Here is a 22,082-nt window from a genome sequence, read left to right as displayed (position 1 = left end):
TGGAGTTTGGCGCAAGTGCAACCATTCCTTGGCCAAGGAGGCAATCCAACGTCTCCATCTTCTTAGGCTTCCAAGCACCACAAATGAGAGTTGAAAATGTTCAAGGTTGAAGCTTGATTGATGGAGACATCACTTGGCCACACCAATACCCCATTAATGGCTTCACCATGCTGTCTCACATCAGGAAATGAGCTGTTAACTACGCCCTCATTTACAGAATTCATTAGACTCGTAAAAGAGTAAGCCAGAAGCATAATTGAGCGGTGAAGAAGAAAAGTGGTGCTGGCTGTAACACTGCATGCAGAATTGGGTCAACTGGAGCTTGGAAAACTGATTCATTTCAACTACAGCTGAAGCCTCATTTGCAGAATTAAATTGGATTTGTGAAAGAGAAGCCGCTGAAGTCAAGGAAGGCTAGTCAAGGAAGAAGCATAGTTTTTGTTGTTTCAAGTAAAGAGACATCATTGAATAAAAAACAATGAACAAGAGGGTTGGACGAGCTCTCTAATCGTCCAGCCGATGGGGTCTTGCTCGAGTGACCTGAGAATAAAACTGATACAGAACACTTGAAGGTTAGCTATTATGAGGTGTATATCTGAAATAATAGCTTGCAGTTGCAAGAATATTGCTGGGAGCCATTGACAATGTGGACGATGGCTTGTGCGTCAGTCGTTTGAATCACAAAGTTTCTCTATCTCTCTGGTTCAGCATGTTGAAGTGTTTGAGTCAACATGAACTTATATAAATAAGACTAATACATGTGGATGTGAGAACCCTAAGCAGCTGCAGAGCTTCTTCTGATGATCCGGTCACTCCATAACCTCTTCCAGAGGTGGAATCTTTTGTTCTCTTTCTAAGAGTTGTTTCCATGATCTCACGAGCCCAAAAAGACATCTGATCGTGGCTATTGTATCCAGTTCCTATTGTGGCTAATCCCTTTTCTGGTTTTAGTAGCTCTAAGAATTCCTCCTGCGGATTCAGCGAGCAAAGCTGAGATTTTCACTGACGACAGCGATTAAAAATGGGATCTTGGAACTGGATCCCCCTGTTCTGGAAAGGAGACAAGGTTTCCTCTCGTGGCTTCCACTCTTCCTCCACCGCGGAAGAGGTCACTGAAGGCATCGACGCCAGCCAACTCACTGCCATTGTCACCGGTACTTCCCTGCTTGTTTGTCGATCTGGGGTTTTGTTCTATGGATCGTTTTCTATCCCTGGAAGAGTGTTTTATGTTGTTGGCGTGTTGGTCATTGGCAGGGGCAACTAGTGGAATTGGGAAGGAAACCGCAAGGGTTCTGGCACTGAGAGGCGCCACCGTCGTCATCCCCTGCCGGTCGCTGGAAAGCGGCGGAAAGGTGAAAGAAAGCATTTTGGAGCAGAATGCGGATGCCAAGATCCATGTTATGGAGATGGATTTGAGCTCCCTCGATTCGGTGGAGTCCTTTGCTCGATCGTTTAATTCATCGTACGAGCACCTAAACATTCTCATGTAAGCGTCACAATGCTCTTGTAGCATTCAAGATTCTAATTTTCCTTCCTCTTATTCTTTTTGTGGTAAGCTAATTGTGTGCTCTGAAACATTTGGTAAAAAACACATTATTTGAGCAGCAACAATGCAGGGATTATGGCCTGTCCCTTCCAGCTATCCAAAGATGGAATAGAGATGCAGTTTGCTACTAATCACCTTGGTGAGAACAATCATCTTTGGAATATAAATTCGCTAAAATGTTATCCCCTGTTGAACTTAATCCAGGAAAGTTCCAATCTTGGTGAATTCGAGCAGCCAGATGAGACACCAGATATAGTAACGAAAACTAGATCATGCACTTATTCAATGCCAAAAAATCCATTAGTAATGTCGTACTTGAAATTTAATGGGTTTATTGCTGTGTTAAAATGCAGGACATTTTTTACTTACTAATCTGTTGATGAACAAGATGATAGTTACTGCCGAAGAAACAGGAATACAGGGAAGGATTGTTAGTGTTTCGTCTTTGGGTCATTCAAGCAAATTTGATGAATCTTGGTTTAATTTGGAGAAGATAAATGATCAATCTAAGTAAGCAGTAGCCTCAGAATTCATCCTAGATTTTAGTTTAAGAATATTCTGAAGTTTAACTGAGAGTGAAGTTATTTTCTTTTTGCTATTATATTCTGGAACCATTGATGAAGAGATTTGCTTCTTGCCATCTGTCAGCTATGGACCTTTTGCTGCTTATTCTCATTCTAAGCTGGCAAATATATGGCATGCAAATGAGCTTTCTCGGCGTTTACAGGTATATCTTTAGCCTGTCCAGATTTACCTTGTGTTATTTGATGACTAGATTGTGAAGATAGAAAAAATTAGAGTTGAAGATTAAATCCTTATTCCTATGTATTGATCATGAAAAGTTTTCAATGTTAGTTTTAGACAAGGCAAATTATCTTTTGCATTTTCATTATGTTGTAGGCCAAGTATAGTTTGAAATCTTTGATCAAGAAGTATCTATTCTTGGTATTCGGTGATTAACTGAGTCAAATTAGCACTTATCAACCTTTCTTTGCATTTTCTGACCTTTATCATGGAGGACTTACACCCTCAACTGGCACTAGAAATGGGTTCTAAATTGATCTAGTGGTAGACCAACTATTCATTGTCTTACATTTGAAGTTTTGTGTGATGCACAGATTTTATCATGAATATTAAGAAAGTTGTGAAGGAAAGAAACAAAACTGATTCTTCTCAGGCATTTTGACCATTGACGATGACTCAACCTTGTGAATTTTCTTCGGATTGAACAATTCTGCTTCTTTGACTTCGTTGATACATGATGCAGTATTTGTTTAAACAGCATATCGGTCATACTTTCTTTCACACATCTCATTGTTAAGAATGCTTAATGCTAATTAGGAAGTTAGCCTCCTGAGCTGATTTTAAATTATGTTGGATTATATATGCTGGTACTGCTACTTGATTCGTGCTGCGTGCTATTGCAACTATACTGTGCCGGCAGGGGTTGGCACATGGAGGGCACGCGCAAATTCTAATATCAGACATCATATTCACTTGGTAGAGGTCAATTAACACCCATGTGGATCACATATCCACATGGCAGACATGTATGACTCTTCAAATTGCAGAAGACATTCACTTAAGACTTAAGTTTGGAGTGATCTTAATGGAGGAAACATATTGTCGAAGACCTCCAAATAATCTTATGTTCTACCAATTAACTTGTGGAGTTAAAGGTCATGCTGCTTACGCATCCTATTTATGCAATAGAAAAGCAACCTGTTGCCAAAGAGGAATTTCTGGTGTGGTTTGAGATGGAAGTCAATATTGTAAGTAAAGAAAATAATTGTTTATATTTGATAGAACAGCATTCCTTGTAACAGCCAAAAGACTTCCTTGCCGTTAATTTCTTTCATGTGTGGTTTTAATTTGATTTGCAACTTATCCTGCTGTCTTAGTGCAAAATAGTCTCAGGTGAAGGATTTGAAGTCTAATATTAAGCGATAAGTGCACACAATCTATCAATCTCTTGATTGTTGTATCTGTAATGGTCAGACTAATAACATATATAAGGACCCATGAAAAATGAGAACCACATTTCTTAAAGGGTACTTCTAAATTGATGTATTGACCTTTTTGCATTGTTTACTTTTCTGCATTTCTTGTCCATGTAAAAGCTTATGGGGAATTTGCTGCTTGTATAGGAAAAGGGCTGCAACATAACAGCAAATTCTCTTCATCCTGGAGCAATCCATACTAATGTGTGCCGCTATCTAAATATTAGCTGTAAGTGATTACCTTTCACTTACTTTTTTATCGCAAAATCTCAACTATAATGAATTCTCTGTTGTATCAGCATTTATACTGGATGCCATTGCTGTTGCGATGAAACCTTTCTTAAAATCCATACCCCAGGTATGCCCAGTTTCTCGAAGTTCTTCTCTACATGTCTGCAAATTGTATTCAAATCCAATCTTAATCAGATTTAGAAGCTCTCTGATCCTAGTTCATCATCTAGTACCCACAATACATGTGCTTCGAACTGCAGGGTGCATCTACTACCTGCTATCTTGCTCTACATCCTGACATGAAAGATGTAACTGGAAAATATTTTGGGGATTGCAATGAGTCATTGCCTTCTGCTGTTGCAAGAGACGAGGAATTAAGCTTCAAGTGCTGGGAATTCAGCCAACAACTCCTAAACAATTTAAGAGGGCCAATTGTTGTACATTAAGGGAGTGTTTTCTTGTCCAATGTATCTTCTGGAAATGAACTTTAGCTACAACTTTGAATTTACTTCATCCAAATCACTCATCATTTTGTTTAGCTCAGTCAAAACTTCTGCTTTGGATAAGTTGGTGGACAGAACAAGTAGGTTTTACTGGGAAAAGAGGAAGACAACCAATCAAGCGTTGGTGCGAATCTGAAAGCATGATAAGCGGTAGATCATGCACGTGGTTGCATGTGGTCCAAGCTGAACCAAACCACCTACCTTGATGGGTTCGGTGAACCGAGTCGGCGTTCGAACCTTCGGTTCGATCACGACTCACGCACAAAAATATCCTCCGGCTGAACTAAAACCACGGACCAGCCGCCACCCCGTCTCCGTTCCTCTTCGTCTCCGGTCTTCTCCCTTACCTGCGCTACATCCCGATCTCCAGCTCATCTACCTTTTGAAGCGCTGCAGAGTCCGTCGCCTCCCTATGTACACGACTCTCAACTGGAGTCGGAGAGCCGTTTCTTCGCTCGGTCATTTCGTCTAACATCTTGTCTGCATCCGAGAAGCCCCCTCAAGATGATGGGTGTTTCTGCCGCCTCGCCCTCTTCTTTTTGCCTTCCCCACGCTCGATCTCATCTGGGGCCCTCTCGTTTCACTTCTCTCCCAGTTTTGATCCCCGCCTCCAAAAAGAGGCCTGGTTTTTGCCTCGCCACGAAACAGCAGCAGCAGACAGGGGCTGCCAAGAAGAAGCCCGGGAGGAGGAAGGCTCCGGAGAGGCCGCCGGTGGATGACGGGGGAAGACTGGTGGATGTTGTCCCCGGCCCTCAGAATCGCCGGAGTCATTCTTCTCCGCTGCCCAAGCCTCCAGCCGGCTTTGTGCTTGACGACCATGGCAGGGTCCTGCTGGCCTCTTCGAAGCGGATAGTGACTATTGTACGTCGACGGACTCTCCTTCCCTCTTTTATTTTTTATTTTGTTACTTGTGCTCTCTGAAGTGTGCTGCGTTTCTATTGTTGCAAGAATTGTGCTTATTCTTGGATAGAGAACTCTTGAAGCTTTAGATTGGACTAGCATTTTAGATTTCGTTGACTAGAAAAATCAAGGAAGGGGTGCCACGAGGAAAAAAGTGAATACAAGGAGAACGGAGAAAAGATTTTTGGATAGTAAGATGGCATCAAAATTTTCTTTTGATCTAGTAGAGTTTCTGGTGCCCAAGTGATGGAAGTCAATACTGTAGAAAAGGTTGTGTTTGCTTGGTGGATCACTGAATTTAAGATTATGAACTCTCTTTGTCACTGTTATTCTGCTTACCAAAAAAACACTTTGTTGGTTAGCATATATCGAGTTGGACTATCCTCAAAATTTGTTGAAGTCAGATCATGCTTCTATTTTGATGTTAACAAATATATCCTAATTAATCATTTGATGCTTTTCCATGAAATTGCAAAGCAATCAACTCTGTGAGAAGAAATACAAGGTGTGAAACAAGGGAATAAAAGTAACAGAATTAGGTATAACATTCATGCAATTGTTACAAACTGGTCATTTTTCCTCCTTAACATATATAATTTTTTTCCTTAGGTCAGCCTCCATATTTATCTCCAATCATTTTGACATGCTGCCTGATTAAATTTCAGGCTCTTTTGCTTGTAATGATATAAAAACTACTTCTCTTTCTTTTGTAACTTTCAAGCTTAATTAATAATTTTTCAAATTAAAATTTCACTGTACTTTCTCTTCAATGAGTACAATGCTGAGTAATTGTGTTGCAGATGGATGCTACAAACAATCTGCCCCTAGAATGTGTTATTAGGCGAGTCTTCCAAAGTTCTGAAGGGGACGAATGCATGCTACTCTGCCCAGTTGATCCGTAAGTATGTTCTATAAGCTTCATTTTTATTTTTTTTGGAAGCATGGCTCATTAAAAGTATTACTTCCTTTCAGGCCTGTGCAAATACTGAAGAGCACAAACTTCGACGGATGGTCAGCTGTATGATTTTCCTCTTATCTAAATCAGAATTTTGGATCACAACATCTTAGAATTTAAATTCAATAAAATTTGGAACAAAAAAAAAAAAAATTTAGCTTGTGTATATTCATCAAAAAATGGTTTTGTCACTTGTCTATGACTTCGATCTTGCAGTGAGCACATGATGACCAGCTTTTAAATGACTGAGTAGGATCTACATTTTATGTTTGAATATTCATGATATAAAATCCACTTTATACTTAGCATTAGTGCTTGTTTTCTACAGGGGTGGTATGGGTTTCTGATAGCTGATCAACTACTAGTTGAGTGTAGTAAAGGAATCTCTCATTCACATGTTTGACCTTCCCTTTTTTGACACTAACTAATATAATAATTTATATTTTTTTCCATATCTTAGAGTATCATGTTTGATAAAAATTTCTAACCATACTTGTTACTTTGCATGTTTGCATGCGCATAAAAGATGGAGCTTACTCTACATATTTGTACACAGTGCAGTGAACTGGTGAAGTTCATTGATTTGTCTGTCTGTGTAATATAAATTCTTTTTGTTTTACTTCACTATGCATTAATGAGTGTTTCTTTGTACTGGTAGCCAACTGTGAACATGCTTACAATATATACGTGATATCATTGCACCATCTACAACTTATTGAAGTTTTCATCTATACATGTATAATCTAACAACACGAATAATTTGTTTTTTACAGGTTGATGATGAGGAAATTGAAGCTATCATACCTGCTGCTGCATATGCCTTGGCCAAAATTCATATGCATCTTGTAGCTAGTGGGTAGGGAAAAACTGGCCCCTTCTGCCAATTTTATCTCTGATTTGAGAGCATTGTTGTGCAAAGCTTTTATGCAACTATTTTATTGTGTTTATAAATTGATGGACAAAGTTTTTTTTTTCTGAACTTATATGATTTTTAAATTTAATTGGTCTCTTCTTTTTTCTCTGTTAGATTTTGTTACACAGCACGAGGTGGCTTTTGCTATTCTGACGAAGACATACTTGAATTTCACACTGGTAACTTTCCCTTTACATTCATGAATATCAAGATAAATGCTTATGGTGATCTGATAATAAGCAGGACAAAATAGTGTCATCTAGAGCTACAAGATCTTTCTGCACTCTCAAGTTTTTTCTGGATTTGACAAGTCAAGATGGCCACAAAATTTCTGTAGAATGAGTCCTTTAATCTGATCACCAAACCAGGAGTTTGTCTAATTAGATGTCAACTTCCCCAAGTCGTCCTACTTGATCATTGCTTCTTCTTTTTGTGTTATAATACTATATTTTAGTTTTATTTATTTTAATGCTAGATTTCTTTCTTAAGGACTTCTCCATTTAAAGTTGTCAGACATATGCCAACTTCCCTAGCTCACTCCATTTAGTCATGGCTTATACATTGTGGTATTTAATCCTAGTGAACTATCTTAATGGCTTCTCCACTATAAATTGCCAAATAGATGTAAGCTTCCCCAGCTTACTCCATTTGGTCATGCATATACTTTGTATTTTTAATCCTAGGATACTATCTTATAAATTTTTTGCTTATAAGTTAATTCTTATGACAGAGTTGGTAGTTATTATTTTTTTCTTTTCTCTCATTGAAAATCTTCTTTTCTCTGTTCCAACCAACTATCAATTCTAGAATATTTTCTTCTTTGCCCATCCATGCTCTTATTCTACTTCTGATTGATACTAGAGCTCCTGTCCTGCATCACTTGTAGTTGCTCTTTCTATAACCATACACTTAGGATGCCTCATGTGCCAATAATCTGGATTTGCTTCCCTTCTTTTAGTTTCTTTTCTCAGATGATCAAAACCAAATATTTAAAAAAAGAGTAATCATGTTTTCAGTGTATTGTGTGTCAGATGATCATGATAGGAAGTTCATGATATATAAAATATCCAATTGATGTTTGTGATTTGATTTGTGTATCATATTTTATTTACTCATAGTTTTTGATCTAATAAATGGTTCATGATGTTGGACTTGCAAGTTTGCAAATTGGCATTTAGGACTGTTACTTTGAGAAAGAAGGAATTGTGGTTTTTTGCTCTCTTGCAACCACACATCTTTGACTTGTGTTGGAAAATTTATCTCAACTCTTGTATGCTGTTAATTCTTGTTGTTTACTGTATGCTCCTTGAGTTACAGTTCCTAAACAGTAACATTTATGAGTCTTACAGATGATGGTGAAGGTATTGAGGGTTTTCCTTCTGAAGCTGTAAAGATAACTTGCTTCAACTTGGTAACTCTAGTCCTCCTGATGCTTTTAATTACTATCTGATGAGAATGTTTGCAGGAACAAGTTAGTTTAATGCTTTAGCATTTGTATATCTTTCTAAAAGAAATTTGTTTAACTAGATGGAACCAAGTCATGGTCTATTTGGCTGCATGAGGTCGATTTTTTCTTTAGTTTCACTTAGCTTATAATAGGTGTATGCAATGCGTGGGACAAAGCCTTTTTTACTTCAGGGTATTTTTGAAACATAGTTTGGAGGGGGAGGGGAGTAGGGAGCAAGAATTGAGACAAAGGTGAATATAGCTGGGAGAAAGACCTTGAGAATCTTTGATAAGTTCTTTAGCTTTCGTGTTGGTGAGAATTAAAATAACAAATTTAAATGTGGATTAACCACATTAGGCTATATGAGCTAGCTGTAAGGCTTAGAATATAATTAATTACTTGTTTGCTTCTGTCCTCCAACACTACAGTTGTCTCCGTTCCTCTATTTTTCTGTGATTTTAACTATGCTGCTTTGTACATTTGAAAGTTAGTCCTAATGATCTTGTTTTGGCATCTCTGCTTATTCTTTACTTGGAAAATGGTCAACTCGCTGCTCCTCAATTATTCCTTTTCACTGTTGGCTATTATAATCAAATATGTTAATGTTTATCCTGCAAGATCAATAATACTAGTCCTGATAGCAATCTTTAACATCCTAATCATTTATTGTATTCATCAAACTTGCAGGATGGAACACATTATATGATCTATACACCATCTGATCCACTTCTATTTGTTGCTGTGAGGGTGTGTTATCTGGTTTTTCTATATAATCAAGGAGATTCTTTACCGACGTTTTTGATCATCTTGTTTTTGTGCAGGACAAAAATGGTGTTCTGCAAATTGCTGATGATGTAAGCAAGTCATCTTTTGTTTTCTTTGTTTAAAGGCTGTAGATATGGAATGCTATTTAGCCATCAGTCATTGATGATTCCCTTGTTTCAGTGAATTTTCTGACAGTTGATTAATGGTCTTCAATGATTATTCTTAATTTTTCTCTCTCTGCATTTTATCTGGTTAGCTTGAACTTTATTTTGGCATACCTCCTGCAAAATCTGTTCAAATAAAAACAAATAAAGTTGTTACATTAAGGAGGTTCTTGTTGATTTTCTATTTTTGTATATTTACCATCTGCATATATCTAGATGTCTATTCATTCACTTGATAAATATAGTTCTAAATCTAGTTTCATATTGTTTCTACAAAATTAATCTTCTATTGGTTTTTGTGGGGCTGTTAATTAGGATGGTAAGTTCCTTTTCTGTACTGTGTTTTTTTCCATGAATTGCATTAATTTTAATAATTAAAATTAGATTAGATTCATGGAATTTGATTTCCCGATATGCTCTTAAATATTGGATAATACATGTATTTCATATTTTATTAGAAGGAACTTGCCCTTCTCTACATCTAACTTGCTTTCTGGGAAACAGGATCTCTTGGACGACCCTGCTATCATCAGTGCCATTGACGAGGAGACAGAATTTAATGCTCTTGTGGTACGTCTGATTTTCTCTTCAATCTCAGTGTGTTGTATGGTTCCAGTGTCACAAAAAAGAACAACCTATCCAATACACCGGCCACTATGGGCTGATGTAGTTTTTACAAGTGTCTTCCATTGATCCGGCTAACTGCCTACCTATCGAGCCAAATCGATTCAGGTAGTCAACATAGCCTCCAAAAAGGCGGCTTCAGCTGTTCATGCTTTGCTCCTTGATCATGTTCTCAATTAAGTAGAAAACTCAAACACATTAGTTACCTAATATGGCACTTCAATGCAAGTCTGATGTTTAAACAGTTTTTTCAATGCGCATTCTGAACTTACTCTGCTTTCTTGAACCGTTTGATTGGTTTTACAAAGCCCAAATGAATGGTTCTCAACTCCAAGTAAATAAAAGTTTTCTGCATCACACGGGCACAACATAACCCCTCTGTAACTTTGCAGGAGGAGGAGGCTGCTCTTCTTGAATCGTTGTTGGGTGAATGATGGCACCACATTCTGCATTTGTTATCATCATATGAAATGTCATCAGGAACGCAAAATATGATCTGTAAATTATGTGCGCTACAATTGCATATGCCTAGGAAATTTAATCATGTTCTCTTTTCCTTGTTACCATTTGTGCTATATTTTTTTCTTCATGTAAAGCTAACAATTTTTACGCCATTTCTCGGGTAGACATTATTGCATCAATCAAAAGCTTGTCATTCCTGTCAGCGAATACACAAATGTGCTTCTCTCTGCAAATCATACTACCTCGAAAGATTTGTGATGATGGGAAGACTATTGATGTGTGGCAATGTGCTTGTGATGCATGAATCAAACAAATTTAATGTTGTAACACTAGCAAAATTTTCCTTGTACACCTGAAGATGCCATAATTTCCTATGTATTTCTCCAGGAATACAAGTATTTTTACATAATACATAAGCCTTAAAAAATCCCCTTATTTATATACCCTTGCAACCCCCTTACATTCCATTTACTGTGTTAGGATTGTGCAGTGGCAGTTGGAGCCTATTTAAGCCCGGGTTAACGCAAGACGGGTCCGATGAGGCAATGCGGGCTTCGACTCCATCGCGAATCATCTCAACGACGAGAAAAGCGTCGATGCCGTTGGCCGCTTCTCTCCCTTCCTCCCTCTTCCGCAGCTGCTCCTTTCTCTCCGGGTTTAAGCCTAAAACCCACACTTTGCTCCCTCTCCCCTGCTATGCCCTCGAGTGCCTCCCCGCGCATTGTCCATGCACTCGCCTGTCTTTGAGGCCATTTTTCAAACACCTTCGGCACCAGTCCCTCCGCCGCTCCCTGGCCGCCTCTCTCTCCACCGCCGCTGCCGCCGCCGCCGTGTCACCTAACCCTGGCGCCGCCGCCTCCAGGATGTCCAAGAAGGCCCGCCGCGAGTCCCCCGAGGGCCTCCTCCGCCACCAACTCGGCTTGTGCTCCCAGAGCGGGGACCTCGCCCGGGCCCTCCACCTCTACGACGACGCCCGCGCTGCCGCCACTTCCCTCTCCGTCCACCACTTCAACATCCTCCTCTACCTCTGCTCCTCCTCCGCCGACCCCGTCGGCCTCGAGCGCGGCTTCCAGATCTACCGCCAGATGGGTCTCGACGGCGTTGCCCCGAATGAGGCCACCTTCACTAGCGTGGCCCGCCTTGCCGCCGCCAAGGAGGACCCGGACCTCGCCTTCGACCTCGTCAAGCAGATGTCTTCCGCCGGGATCCCGCCAAAGTTGAGGTCTTTCGGACCCGCGCTGTTTGGGTTCTGCAAGAAGGGAGACGTCCAGAAGGCCCATGAGGTGGAGGCTTACATGGCCTCCTCTGGCATTGAGCCCGACGAAGCCGAGCTTGCCGCACTCCTCGAACTTAATGTTCGTAAAGGTAGGGGAGACAGTGTGTATCGCCTGCTCCATCGGATGCGGGTTACTGTGAGGCGGGTGTCTGAGTCGACAGCGGAGATAATAGAGAATTGGTTTGGTTCAGAGGTGGCGGAGGAGGTTGGGTTGGAGAAATGGGACGTAAGGAAGGTGAAGGAAGGGGTGGTCAAGGGAGGTGGTGGCTGGCATGGGCAGGGGTGGTTGGGGAGGGGACGGTGGAATGTGGGAAGGACCGAGATGGATGGGAGTGGTGTGTGCCGGCAGTGTGGGGAGAAGCTAACGTGCATAGATATTGATCCAGTGGAGACTGAGGATTTTGCAAATTCACTGGCAAAGTTGGCTTCCCAGAGAGAAGTCAGGGCAAACTTTACGGGATTCAAGGTCAGTGTTTATTGTATTGAAATATATATGTGATAACTATATGCTTAATTTCAATGTTCATATAATTGTCAGAATAACCAAATATGATTATTGGAATACCTCACTAGTACATGATTGTTCTTGAACTTAAATCTGATGAATAGGAAAACTTTCTCCAAAAAACTGTAATACGGTGTGTTGGTAAATGCATCCAGTTTTTATCACATAATTTTATAATCTTTTCACTAGAATATTGTAGTAAAGATGCATGATCTTTTAGATTGGATATTATCACTTAAAACACTGTCAATAGAGATCAGAAAAGTTGCAATCTCTGTGTCCTGATGTGTTAAAGACAAATAAGTGGACTAGGAAAAACAATGTCTTCTGCAGTTCTTTATAGATGTCTACTGTTGACAGCCGAACAATGTTCTTTCTTAAGGCTATTATTTTTTTATTCTTAGAACTACCGTTTTACCCATGCTTTGTAAATAGAATAGCATCCCCTTTGGGTCAGGGATAAGAGTGCATAGATAGAATTCCACATTATCATTTAGATGTTATGTATAAACTGGCAAATATTAAGTTTGTCAAATACTTGAGACAACTTTTCAATAATTGCATCTAATGGTTAGGCCTCAATTACATATTCATTAATTGAGAATCTGATTCTGAAAGTACTAGATAGTAAGAAAAATCAAGGTGATAGCTATAGTTTTTTATGTGAAGCTTTAATAAATATATCACTCATTGGTCTAAATATGCAAGCAAATGTGTATAATAATGGATATTTAGACAAGCAACTTTCTTATATTTATATAATAAGCAACGAGGCATAAGATTCCCTCTTATTCCACCTTCATAGCCTGATTGCTGAAAGTTGATGGCAATAAGGCCTATGAAGAAATGGAAATGACTTTTGTACCAGGGTTTGCAGTACCGAACTGTACCGCCCGGTACGGACGGTACATACCGGTCCGACCGGTTGCCAGTACGCGGACCGCCTGTTACCGGTCCGAGTGCACTGTAGCACTATAGCAGTGTTACAGTACTCGGCACACCTGGGTGTACCGCTCGGTATACCGTACCGTACCGGTACCAAGCCCAGATCGAAATACCGGTACGGTACGGTATTGCGAACCTTGTTTTATACTTCTTTTTCTTGTCTTAAAAACATAAGCATGACATGAAGTTGTCACCTAAATTCAGGATTGGCTTGATCGTCATGGACCATTTGATGCTGTTTTAGATGCTGCAAATATTGGCCTGAACAATCAACAAGTATTTAGTTTTTTCCAGGTAAGTAGTTATTCTCTTGTTTTCTTTAGTGCTCTAATCCTGATGCCTTTTGGATAGCTATATATATTTTTGTGGAAGACGTCATCTAATGATCTCTCTTGCAGGTAAATTCTGTTGTGAGTGGAATCCGTCAAATGAGTCCCTCAAAGAAATTGCCTCTTATTATTTTGCATAGCCACCGCTTGAAATATGGTCCTGCTGATAAACCAAATAATAAGAGACTGTTGGAAAGCTGGCGGAGGGCTGGTGTGTTATATGCTACCCCTCCTGGATCAAATGATGACTGGTATCTGTTCCTTCTTTTTTTGACACTTGATTTAACTAATGATATTGTATTACACAGAACTAAGTGATAGGAAAAGATCCATGCACCCAACTCCAAATAGTTGGGATGTTATAGCTTACTGTTGTTATCTTGTTTATATTTTCCCTTTTCTGGAAATAGCTCAATAATGTTTTGGTGGTACTGTTTAATAGAGGACATCTGTTTCATAACCCAACCATCAATATTTGTGAATTGAAATTGACATAGATGACAGACATATATTATATTTTTGTAGCCTTCTTTTAATTGTGCATTTTTCAAGGATGATACTTGAGAATATCTTTACCTGACAACACCAGGTAGGTACATGGTTAAGGGAAAACATGCTCTTTTCTTTGTTCCTTGGTGAAAAGCAACTAATAGATAATATAGCATGGGACTTCAGTTAGCATTCTTACAAGTGTTTTTAAGAAAAAATAAAGTGGAAAAAAAGCCCTAGCCAATTGTGTTGGTTGTGCTACTTTTATTAAGCCTTTTGAGAGACCAGAAATCAATCTGTATAGGAGATTGATTCAGAGCTAACACTTCATGTTTCTTTATGTTGATGTATTATCCTTTCCTTCCTGAGTTTGAATTTTAAGCACTGGAATCATAAAACTGGCATTGTTAACTCAAACCACTTCAAAGTAAGGCTGTGCATGTCAATATTTTATGCAGGTTTGAACATTGGGATAAATCATTGAAGATGTGTGAGTTACTAATAATACCAAATATTACCTTATAGCTTATTTACTGCAATTTAGGATATCATTAACTTAGTGGCCCCTGCCAAGTATCATGAATCTGTGATGCTTTTGGTGCCTATCCTCTTCTAACTAGGCTAAACTTTCTTTCTGATAGAAATGTTCTTTGAAACAATTTCCCTATGTTTGTTTGAGGCTCTTAGAAGTAGTTTTTGACCCTTAAGATTCTTTCCTAGTGAGTAACATTTAGTCCTGTATTTGGGATATCTAATCTTTTTCAGTACACAGAAGTTAGATGGCCTTTCACCTCTAGGATCTCTCTCCCTTGTTGGCATCTGTTATCATCAAGAACTTTTCTAGTTAGGCAGCTTAATGGAAATTCAGAAGAGCAGAACATGTGATACTTTGTGAAGTTAATGTATCTTGGACCTTGGTGAGCTAACTAAGATAAATAGTTTGCTGGTTGTAGCTTTTCGCATTAGCACATTTTGTGAAATACCATATCTGCTGGTTCTTAAATTTTGGTGATGCAAATTTCTTTAAAGACATGTTCAATTTTTTCCTTTTTGCTTCTCTGTTTGTTGGTATTGGGCATTTGTCTTTAGTAAAGCGAGTGTTGTAAATTAGCTGCCATGACTTTCAGCAGATTAAATATATTATGCTTCTGGAAATTTTCTAATTTGTTACACCATAATATCTGCAAATTACCTGCCGCTTACATTCTAGCTTTCTATGAACATTATTTTTCTTTCTTAATCCACTGTATGCTACCTGCATAGCTGTTACACAGTACATTTTCATATCTGATATCAAGCTTTGGTTTCATGTCATTACAGGTATTGGCTGTATGCAGCTGTCAGATGTAGATCTTTGCTTGTCACGAATGATGAGATGAGAGACCACTTATTCGAACTACTAGGAACCGGCTTCTTCCCAAGATGGAAAGAGAAGCATCAGGTTTGTTTATGCTTCTTTTTGCTGTACTATCTTGTCCACAGAAAATCAGAACAAGTATTTGCCATTTCTTCAGTGATACTATGCGAATATGATATGTATAATTAGTGAACAGCAATTTTATCCACACATTGCATACCGAAGCTAGTTCCATGGTTTTGCATGCCTGTGGTTTGTTGGTGTAGTTTGTCACCCTTAGGGAAACTTTACCCCTTAGTACATGGGTGAGCAAGATTTTTCATGGTAATTTCCAGTGTCTTTTGTGTTGCTTGATGTTCTAGATCGATCATTTTTCGACTTTTGTTATGCCTACCAAGCTTTTATTGTGGTCCAGGCTGCTGCTAGCACTTGTTTATTGATAATTCTTCTTTTGGACAGTGATATGGCATTTTTTAACATACCACCACCTAAAAATCTATTTAGGCCTCTCTTGCATGGTGGCAAGGCAAAATTTTCCCCTTGTTCAGCCACCATTATTTATCACTGCTACAAGATGTGTGATGTTTCTTGTGCTAGCTCTTCAAGAGATAATTGCTTTACCTCTATCTACAGAAGCTTATAAACTAGATCTTTGCCATGCTTACTAACTTGAATTTCATCTAAAGATATAAAAAGCAATGGTAATTGTTTGATAGCCATGTTAGCATGGTTAGCACACCATTTGCAACCTTTCTCATTTATATTTAGCATGCTTTATTTGTACAACACTTCTGGTATATTCATCTTGAACCTATGTTACCTTAGACTGAAACTATATAATGGCACTTACTGTCATTATAATGGTACTAGGCTTTAGTTTGCTCATTTAGTAATGATGTCTTCTAAAGTTTTTTTCTGTTTTGGGTTAAGGTCTAACTTGTTTGTTGATGTTCACAGGTGCGGTTAACCTTCTCCAAAGATGGCCCAACCTTACACATGCCCCCTCCATATTCAGTAGTCTTACAGGTGGTTAATCTAACTACTTGTGTATGATAAAATGAGTTTAATCTATCACGACCTAACCTGATGAGATAACTAGCCAAAATGTTTAAGCTGAGATTGATAGTAATCGAGGTGTTATAATTTCCCTCACTTAAGGGCTTGACAATCTCGTCAAGACCTGATAAGTCCTCTGACACTATCCACAGGTAGTCGTTTCTTACTCGAGCTCCCTCACTATGCCCCAATACTAGGTCGGCTTTGATATCAATTGTCATAACCTGACCTAATGAGATAACTAATCTATCAACTTTGTTTAGCTCAAATCATTAGTCAAAAATACTTAAGTTAAAGTTAATAGTAGTGCACCCATCAGATCCTTATAAGTCAATCTTAGTCTTATTTACTTCCAATATGAGATTAGTTACGATGTTACATAATCACTACGTTAACTGCACATTTGTAAGGCTTACAACTTAAACATTTACAGAATCTGTCAGTAAACAACCATTAGTCTGTTATTGCACTGATGAATTTTTTGTTTTTCCTGTGCACGCCTTCTCGGTGCCATTCTTTGCCCAAGTGCTTCAACTGGTTTTTATGTCATTTTAGATTGTTGTGATTGTTTCACTTCTCATTTTTACCCCTTCTTGTCTTCAGGAGTCGGAAGATGGTGGCTGGCACATACCAACAGTTTTAGGTGATGAGATTGAAACACCAAGGCAGTGGGTCTGTGCAACCAGAAAAACTGCAGTAGCCTCCTCTCCTCCAAGGCAAATACGCACAACATCGAAGCCAATCTCCTAATTTGCAGGAATTTGTGTCTTCTTGAAGGATATTTATTCAATTATTTCAAATTGATATAATGTAATGTTCAATTCAGCTATGAGCTGAGTCTTGCAGTCTTGTGACTAGCTGAATAGAAAGGGTAGAAAGAGCAAGAAAGGAATGCCAGAAATGCATGATTGGGTGCATCAATTTATGAAATTAATTATTGCTAAGTGTATCAAATACAGAATAGTTATTGCAACAAAAGACTGGTTGTCTGAGACAGGGATCCAAAGCTGTAAAAGATTTCTGCCCCCTTCCAGAGTGTTGTCCATTCAATTACAGCATGATTCTAACTAAAGTTTAGGTTCTGAGACAAAATTGAGACCTGTGAATGCATAAAATTATAGTCACATTGCTGTCGGTGATGGAAAATGGTGTGCTGAACCACTTTGGATAACTATTTCTATGAACAAGTTACTATTTCCATTTTGAAGCATTTTATAGTTATCAGAATCTATCAGTCTCCGAGAATTGTAGGGTTAATAAAATTTATTTAAAATAATATATTTATATATTATGTTTAAAATATAAAGCATGTAGAAAATACTAAAAAAAAGCTTTTTAAGGATATATTGAAAGAGAATGGAAGGGACAATAACCAGAGAGCATTTAGGATGAAGTATGGAAGATTAAAGTATATAATAATATTTTCTTCTCTTTCATTCATATGATGGATTGATGATGAAAAGATTGAGGGAATTTTTTTGAAGGCTCAAAAGGTCTAATTAATGAATCAAACTAGTTGACTGTCAAATTAATAATTTTCTTTTCCTTTCCAACATTCTTCCAATCCGATTCTATACTGCTCCATAAAATGCAGCAAATCTACGTGCACTCACAAATTTGTTGCATCATTTGAGGCAATCCAAGGAAAGATTTGGTCGGGGACACCCAACCCGCCGTTCGCCTCCTAAAGGTTCCCCTTCCTCATTTTATTGGTTAATTACAAATTATCGTCAGTTCTCCTTAGCATTAGCATTCGTAAACTTAAAAAATTTATATTCGAATTTATTATGAAAATTAAATATTTAGTTTTTATTGATTTCATTGATAAAAATATGAAAAGAATGGACAAAAAGATAATTTTAACATTCTAATTTATGATGATAGACGACGTCTGTGGTGGTGAACAGTAATGCCGTTAAGGGCTACGAGTAACTGTTGTGGATGTGGAGAACGACAACAAGAAATAAGAATTACTTGATATCTACGTTGATGCTGATGTAATTATCAAGTGGTCCTTTTGTCATTCTATATCTATCGACATCGATGTAATTGTCGAGGGATAATAATGCAGATGTCAAGTAGTCCTCACATTTTACCATCGTTTTTCTCATCCATAATAGTTACTCGCAATTTCCAATAGTATCATCCTCCGTCATTATTGATATCATTCATCATCACTAATTAAAATATTAAAATTATTTTTTTATTTATTATTTTGATATTTTCATCGATAAAATTGATGATGTCATGATAAATAAAACTAAATATTTTATTTTTATAATTATAAAAATTTTAATATAAATTTTTTAAATGTAAGGATTGTGATATTATGGAGATGAGCTAACATCTAATTAGCCACATCTTGCATATATCAAATCCAACAACAATCAGACCACGTCGTCATTTCAGATCTCTTCCGGTGACAGATGAGACGCCGATATCCATATTATCCATTCCTTTTTTGTGCTCACCAATGAAGCCATTCCATGTGGCAGAGAACGGCAAGACCACCAGGACTCTAATGGCCGCAAGAGAAGTAGCAGACGACGACCGTGTGTGTGTGTGTGAAGGTCATGGGGGCCGGACGAGGCCACGCATGACGCCTACAGAGAGTCGTCCTCCTCCTCCCCAGGAGCTCCTCCCATGGCTTGCTTCTCGGCTGGGATTGCCTTCGCCGCTACCAGTCTCTCTCGCGCACCCGTCGTCTCTTCTTCCTTGATGGGCAGCAGGACTCCCATGTCCACTGCGACCGCCTCAGCCACCCGTCTGCTCATCTTGAGCTGTGAAAAGAGAGACTTCTAGTGGCCTCTAGTCCTGCAACTCCGTTCCTCTTCTCTCTTCTCCCTTTGTTTCTTATGGTTGTTGAGTTCAGTTGCAATGCTGAGAACATAGATGTGTCCAAGGCACTTGATGAAATGTGTCAAAGAGAACAAACTCTCTTCGAATACGGTTAGCCATTCCGTAGAGAACAATACAGATCGAGCTATCTAAATGATAGTAAGAATTGTGGAGCAGTATCACATTACTTTGCTAGATCTGTTGTGATACAGAGGAATTAATCTGTTTGGTTATAGCATGGCAGATTGTCAATTTGAAGTCTGAGAATAGGATCAAACCAGAATACTTTTTCCCCAACTCTGTTAGCTATGTTTCAGTTCTTAGCCAATTGAAACAGTGAAAGTTGTAAGTAAACGACAATTAGTCTCTTCATCTGGAATAAATAACATCTGAGAGGAGGATCGCCATACCATCATCTTCCTGACTCGTAGATCTACTTGCAGTTACTACCTAGCATTTTCCGACATTCCACAGGAATATAGTACAGAGTTGATGATTTCAGTATGTGTTGTTTCACTGCCAGGCAGCTAGGGTTTTGGGTCCTCCGTCAAAATTTGAAGCCTTAAAGCTCAAAGTAGTTTTCATGGGGGAAGAAATGGAGAAGCAGATTCCGAGCACCATTCCAAGAGTTTACACCCTCACACACTGTGACTTCACAGCTAATCTAACCTTAGCTGTCTCCAATGGTATTCATAGTCAAAAGGTATGATCGACTGATCAGTAATTTCATTTAGATCCTACACTCTGGAATTTCAATAACCTGCATATTGTGACATAATTTGCAGTTAAAAGATATTGATATTTGGAATACTTTATAGGTTTTTTTCCTGAGTTTTATAATGTGAAGGACAAGGGATGCATAACATTGCTTGTGTTGATGTTATGGAATCTTTGGACAAACACGGTCACATTTGCAAATGTTATGGATTTTGCTTAGCAAATTCTATATGATCATTTACCTGTTTATTGCTCTTAATTATCTTTAAGTAATATGCAAGTCTCTAAAATGTCATAAAATTTGTTCAAGTGTTTACATGTGATACTGTTTTCTTCTCTGAGATGAAGAAATATTGCAAGATAATCATTTTTCTGATAGCTATTTGATGCCTTGCATTACACTAACGACCGATGGAAGCTTTCATCAAATATCACGGTTGGACTGGCAAACCACATTACATAGGGATGATGTTGTGGCAGAGTGGAAGGAGATTAAAGAGGAAATGTCTTTGCATGTACATTGCTATGTAAGTGGGTCTGACATCCTCCAAGATCTGGTTGCTGGATTCCGATACCATAGCTTCTCTAAAGAGCTACCAGTGGTGAGTCCACACTTTTAAGATTCAGCAATATCATGGATTCTTGTTTCTTATACTCCAAATCAATGATCTATGATCTGGTGTTCTCGACAGCTATCCGGATCACTTCTCTCAAGCATGAGATTTGGAATTTAGCATTTGATCTTTTTGTTTTATTAAGAGCTTTATCCCTAAGAAGAAGCTAGAACATAAGATCTGATATGTTAATTACATGAATTATTAATTTGATTATATTCAGGTTTTAAAAGCTGTAGTACATCTGTACATGGAGATTCTCTCTTATTTAGGAAGCACCCTGAGCTGCTGGAAACTAAGGTATGGGCGTACTTCCATTCAAGATTGAAGAAGTACAATCGAGTAGAATGCTGGGGTCCTTTTAAAGATGCTACACAGGTGGGGATACATGCTGAAAGTTGAATTTTGTAGCCTATGTACTTGCTATTGCATGCAAATCTGATGAAGTTTCGATCGCCAGAGAACACTCGATGATGGATATGATACTTTTCAAACTTCGGTGTTCATTAGCATTGGGAAAACAATCTTACATTCGCTAGTTGCCTTCCTCCTCTGAGACAGCAGCTATTGCTACAAAGAAGTCCTCTTCCAGGCTATATGATTTTTATGATCTTATCATTGATTCCATTCATTCTTCTTCAGACGGACAAGCAAGTGAAGAACGACAGCCTTGCATGTAAATGCAGTCATTGGTTCATGGATGAGTTCAACCCATGACCATTTATGTTTTGATTGTTTCACTTCACTGAATTATTGTTATTCCTGGTTGATGAGTTCAACCCATGAACCATGCAAATTGTACCATGATACACAAAAAGCAATTTCTTGAGATTTTGAGTTGGATACTGCTCAAAACTAAATACTTGGATAATAAAAATAATATTTCCTTAAGTTATGTAGCCTTTTTTTTATTTTGAGATTGATAATTCTCTTGTTGAAGTGATGGACCTGAAAATTTGTACTGCCTTCAGCAACTCATCTTGTCAACTCTCATCTTTCTGCACAGAGGTGGATTTATGTTTCCCCCACTATATGCTACTTTACTGAGCTTTTCATCAAGAGAGGAAATTGAAAACTTCAATCAGAAGCCCAACCTTGATGGTTATTTAGTTCATTCTCAAAATAGAGGATTTCTCAACCAAAATTATAAGCTTGTGTAGGCTTACTGCCATATGTTAACCTTCAATGTTATCTTGCTCCTCTCTTCTTTTTTTCTTCTTTTGAGGAATTCAACAGTCTTACTTGTGGACTCAAATCACAATCATAGACAGATTAGTGCTCATCAAGGATTGGCACTTGATTGTGACTTTAATTTAGTAAAAATATGAGTTCCTCAAGCTTGATGGGCAACTCATTGCCACATCAGCTGTTGGCAAGCTCAATCTTTTAAATGGTTAATCATATAGTGTGTTCATTTACAAAACCAAACTGAGAAGCACAAGGAAA

General features: G+C 38.4%; 3 protein-coding genes and 1 long non-coding RNA gene across 8 annotated transcripts; all 4 read left to right on the top strand.

The window, feature by feature from the left end:
* The first annotated feature begins 60 nt into the window (after positions 1-60).
* On the top strand, positions 61-4,315 carry LOC135584922 (short-chain dehydrogenase TIC 32, chloroplastic-like). Of its 3 annotated transcripts, none has more exons than XM_065100433.1 (9): positions 61-832; positions 952-1,154; positions 1,255-1,486; positions 1,606-1,685; positions 1,900-2,056; positions 2,195-2,273; positions 3,694-3,775; positions 3,846-3,904; positions 4,038-4,315. In XM_065100433.1, exons 2-9 carry the CDS (start codon positions 1,022-1,024, stop codon positions 4,221-4,223), a joined length of 1,008 nt encoding a protein of 335 aa, XP_064956505.1. In that variant the 5' UTR covers positions 61-832; positions 952-1,021; the 3' UTR covers positions 4,224-4,315. The 3 variants fall into 3 exon arrangements, with proteins under 3 accessions (XP_064956505.1, XP_018679286.2, XP_064956504.1); XM_065100432.1 differs by having other exon boundaries at positions 62-832; positions 955-1,154; XM_018823741.2 differs by having other exon boundaries at positions 61-1,154.
* A 256-nt stretch (positions 4,316-4,571) lies between these two features.
* LOC135608028 (uncharacterized) lies at positions 4,572-10,712 on the top strand. The gene is made up of 10 exons (XM_065100434.1): positions 4,572-5,141; positions 5,981-6,078; positions 6,153-6,198; positions 6,909-6,991; positions 7,163-7,227; positions 8,398-8,459; positions 9,183-9,242; positions 9,317-9,349; positions 9,929-9,994; positions 10,441-10,712. Exons 1-10 carry the CDS (start codon positions 4,785-4,787, stop codon positions 10,480-10,482), a joined length of 912 nt encoding a protein of 303 aa, XP_064956506.1. The 5' UTR covers positions 4,572-4,784; the 3' UTR covers positions 10,483-10,712.
* Positions 10,713-10,841: 129 nt separating this feature from the next.
* LOC103979133 (proteinaceous RNase P 1, chloroplastic/mitochondrial) lies at positions 10,842-17,459 on the top strand. The gene is made up of 6 exons (XM_009395182.3): positions 10,842-12,252; positions 13,441-13,530; positions 13,635-13,816; positions 15,375-15,495; positions 16,369-16,437; positions 17,071-17,459. The coding sequence occupies exons 1-6, from the start codon at positions 11,056-11,058 to the stop codon at positions 17,215-17,217; spliced, it is 1,806 nt and encodes a 601-aa protein (XP_009393457.3). The 5' UTR covers positions 10,842-11,055; the 3' UTR covers positions 17,218-17,459.
* A 1,461-nt stretch (positions 17,460-18,920) lies between these two features.
* LOC135608029 (uncharacterized) lies at positions 18,921-21,531 on the top strand. Of its 3 annotated transcripts, none has more exons than XR_010485390.1 (4): positions 18,921-20,008; positions 20,402-20,624; positions 20,860-21,014; positions 21,097-21,531. It is a non-coding gene; the product is annotated as an uncharacterized LOC135608029 (long non-coding RNA). The 3 variants fall into 3 exon arrangements; XR_010485389.1 differs by having other exon boundaries at positions 18,926-20,008; positions 20,441-20,624; XR_010485388.1 differs by lacking the exon at positions 18,921-20,008 and having other exon boundaries at positions 20,019-20,624.
* The last annotated feature ends 551 nt before the right edge of the window (positions 21,532-22,082 follow it).

Source organism: Musa acuminata, chromosome BXJ2-3, assembly GCF_036884655.1.
Source record: "Musa acuminata AAA Group cultivar baxijiao chromosome BXJ2-3, Cavendish_Baxijiao_AAA, whole genome shotgun sequence".
In the NCBI taxonomy this organism is placed as follows: Eukaryota; Viridiplantae; Streptophyta; class Magnoliopsida; order Zingiberales; family Musaceae; genus Musa; species Musa acuminata.
This window is presented reverse-complemented; position numbering and strand designations above follow the sequence as displayed.

Bases quoted from the DNA above. Each gene is read 5' to 3' on its own strand.
- LOC135608028 (XM_065100434.1), top strand. From the start codon at position 4,785: ATGATGGGTGTTTCTGCCGCCTCGCCCTCTTCTTTTTGCCTTCCCCAC. The intron at 9,243-9,316 runs GTGTGTTATCTG...GTTTTTGTGCAG, and splicing joins TTCTATTTGTTGCTGTGAGG to GACAAAAATGGTGTTCTGCA. The intron at 9,995-10,440 runs GTACGTCTGATT...GTAACTTTGCAG, and splicing joins CAGAATTTAATGCTCTTGTG to GAGGAGGAGGCTGCTCTTCT.
- LOC135584922 (XM_065100433.1), top strand. From the start codon at position 1,022: ATGGGATCTTGGAACTGGATCCCCCTGTTCTGGAAAGGAGACAAGGTT. The intron at 2,274-3,693 runs GTATATCTTTAG...CTGCTTGTATAG, and splicing joins AGCTTTCTCGGCGTTTACAG to GAAAAGGGCTGCAACATAAC. The intron at 3,905-4,037 runs GTATGCCCAGTT...TTCGAACTGCAG, and splicing joins TCTTAAAATCCATACCCCAG to GGTGCATCTACTACCTGCTA.
- LOC103979133 (XM_009395182.3), top strand. From the start codon at position 11,056: ATGCGGGCTTCGACTCCATCGCGAATCATCTCAACGACGAGAAAAGCG. The intron at 12,253-13,440 runs GTCAGTGTTTAT...ACCTAAATTCAG, and splicing joins CAAACTTTACGGGATTCAAG to GATTGGCTTGATCGTCATGG. The intron at 13,531-13,634 runs GTAAGTAGTTAT...TCTCTCTTGCAG, and splicing joins AAGTATTTAGTTTTTTCCAG to GTAAATTCTGTTGTGAGTGG.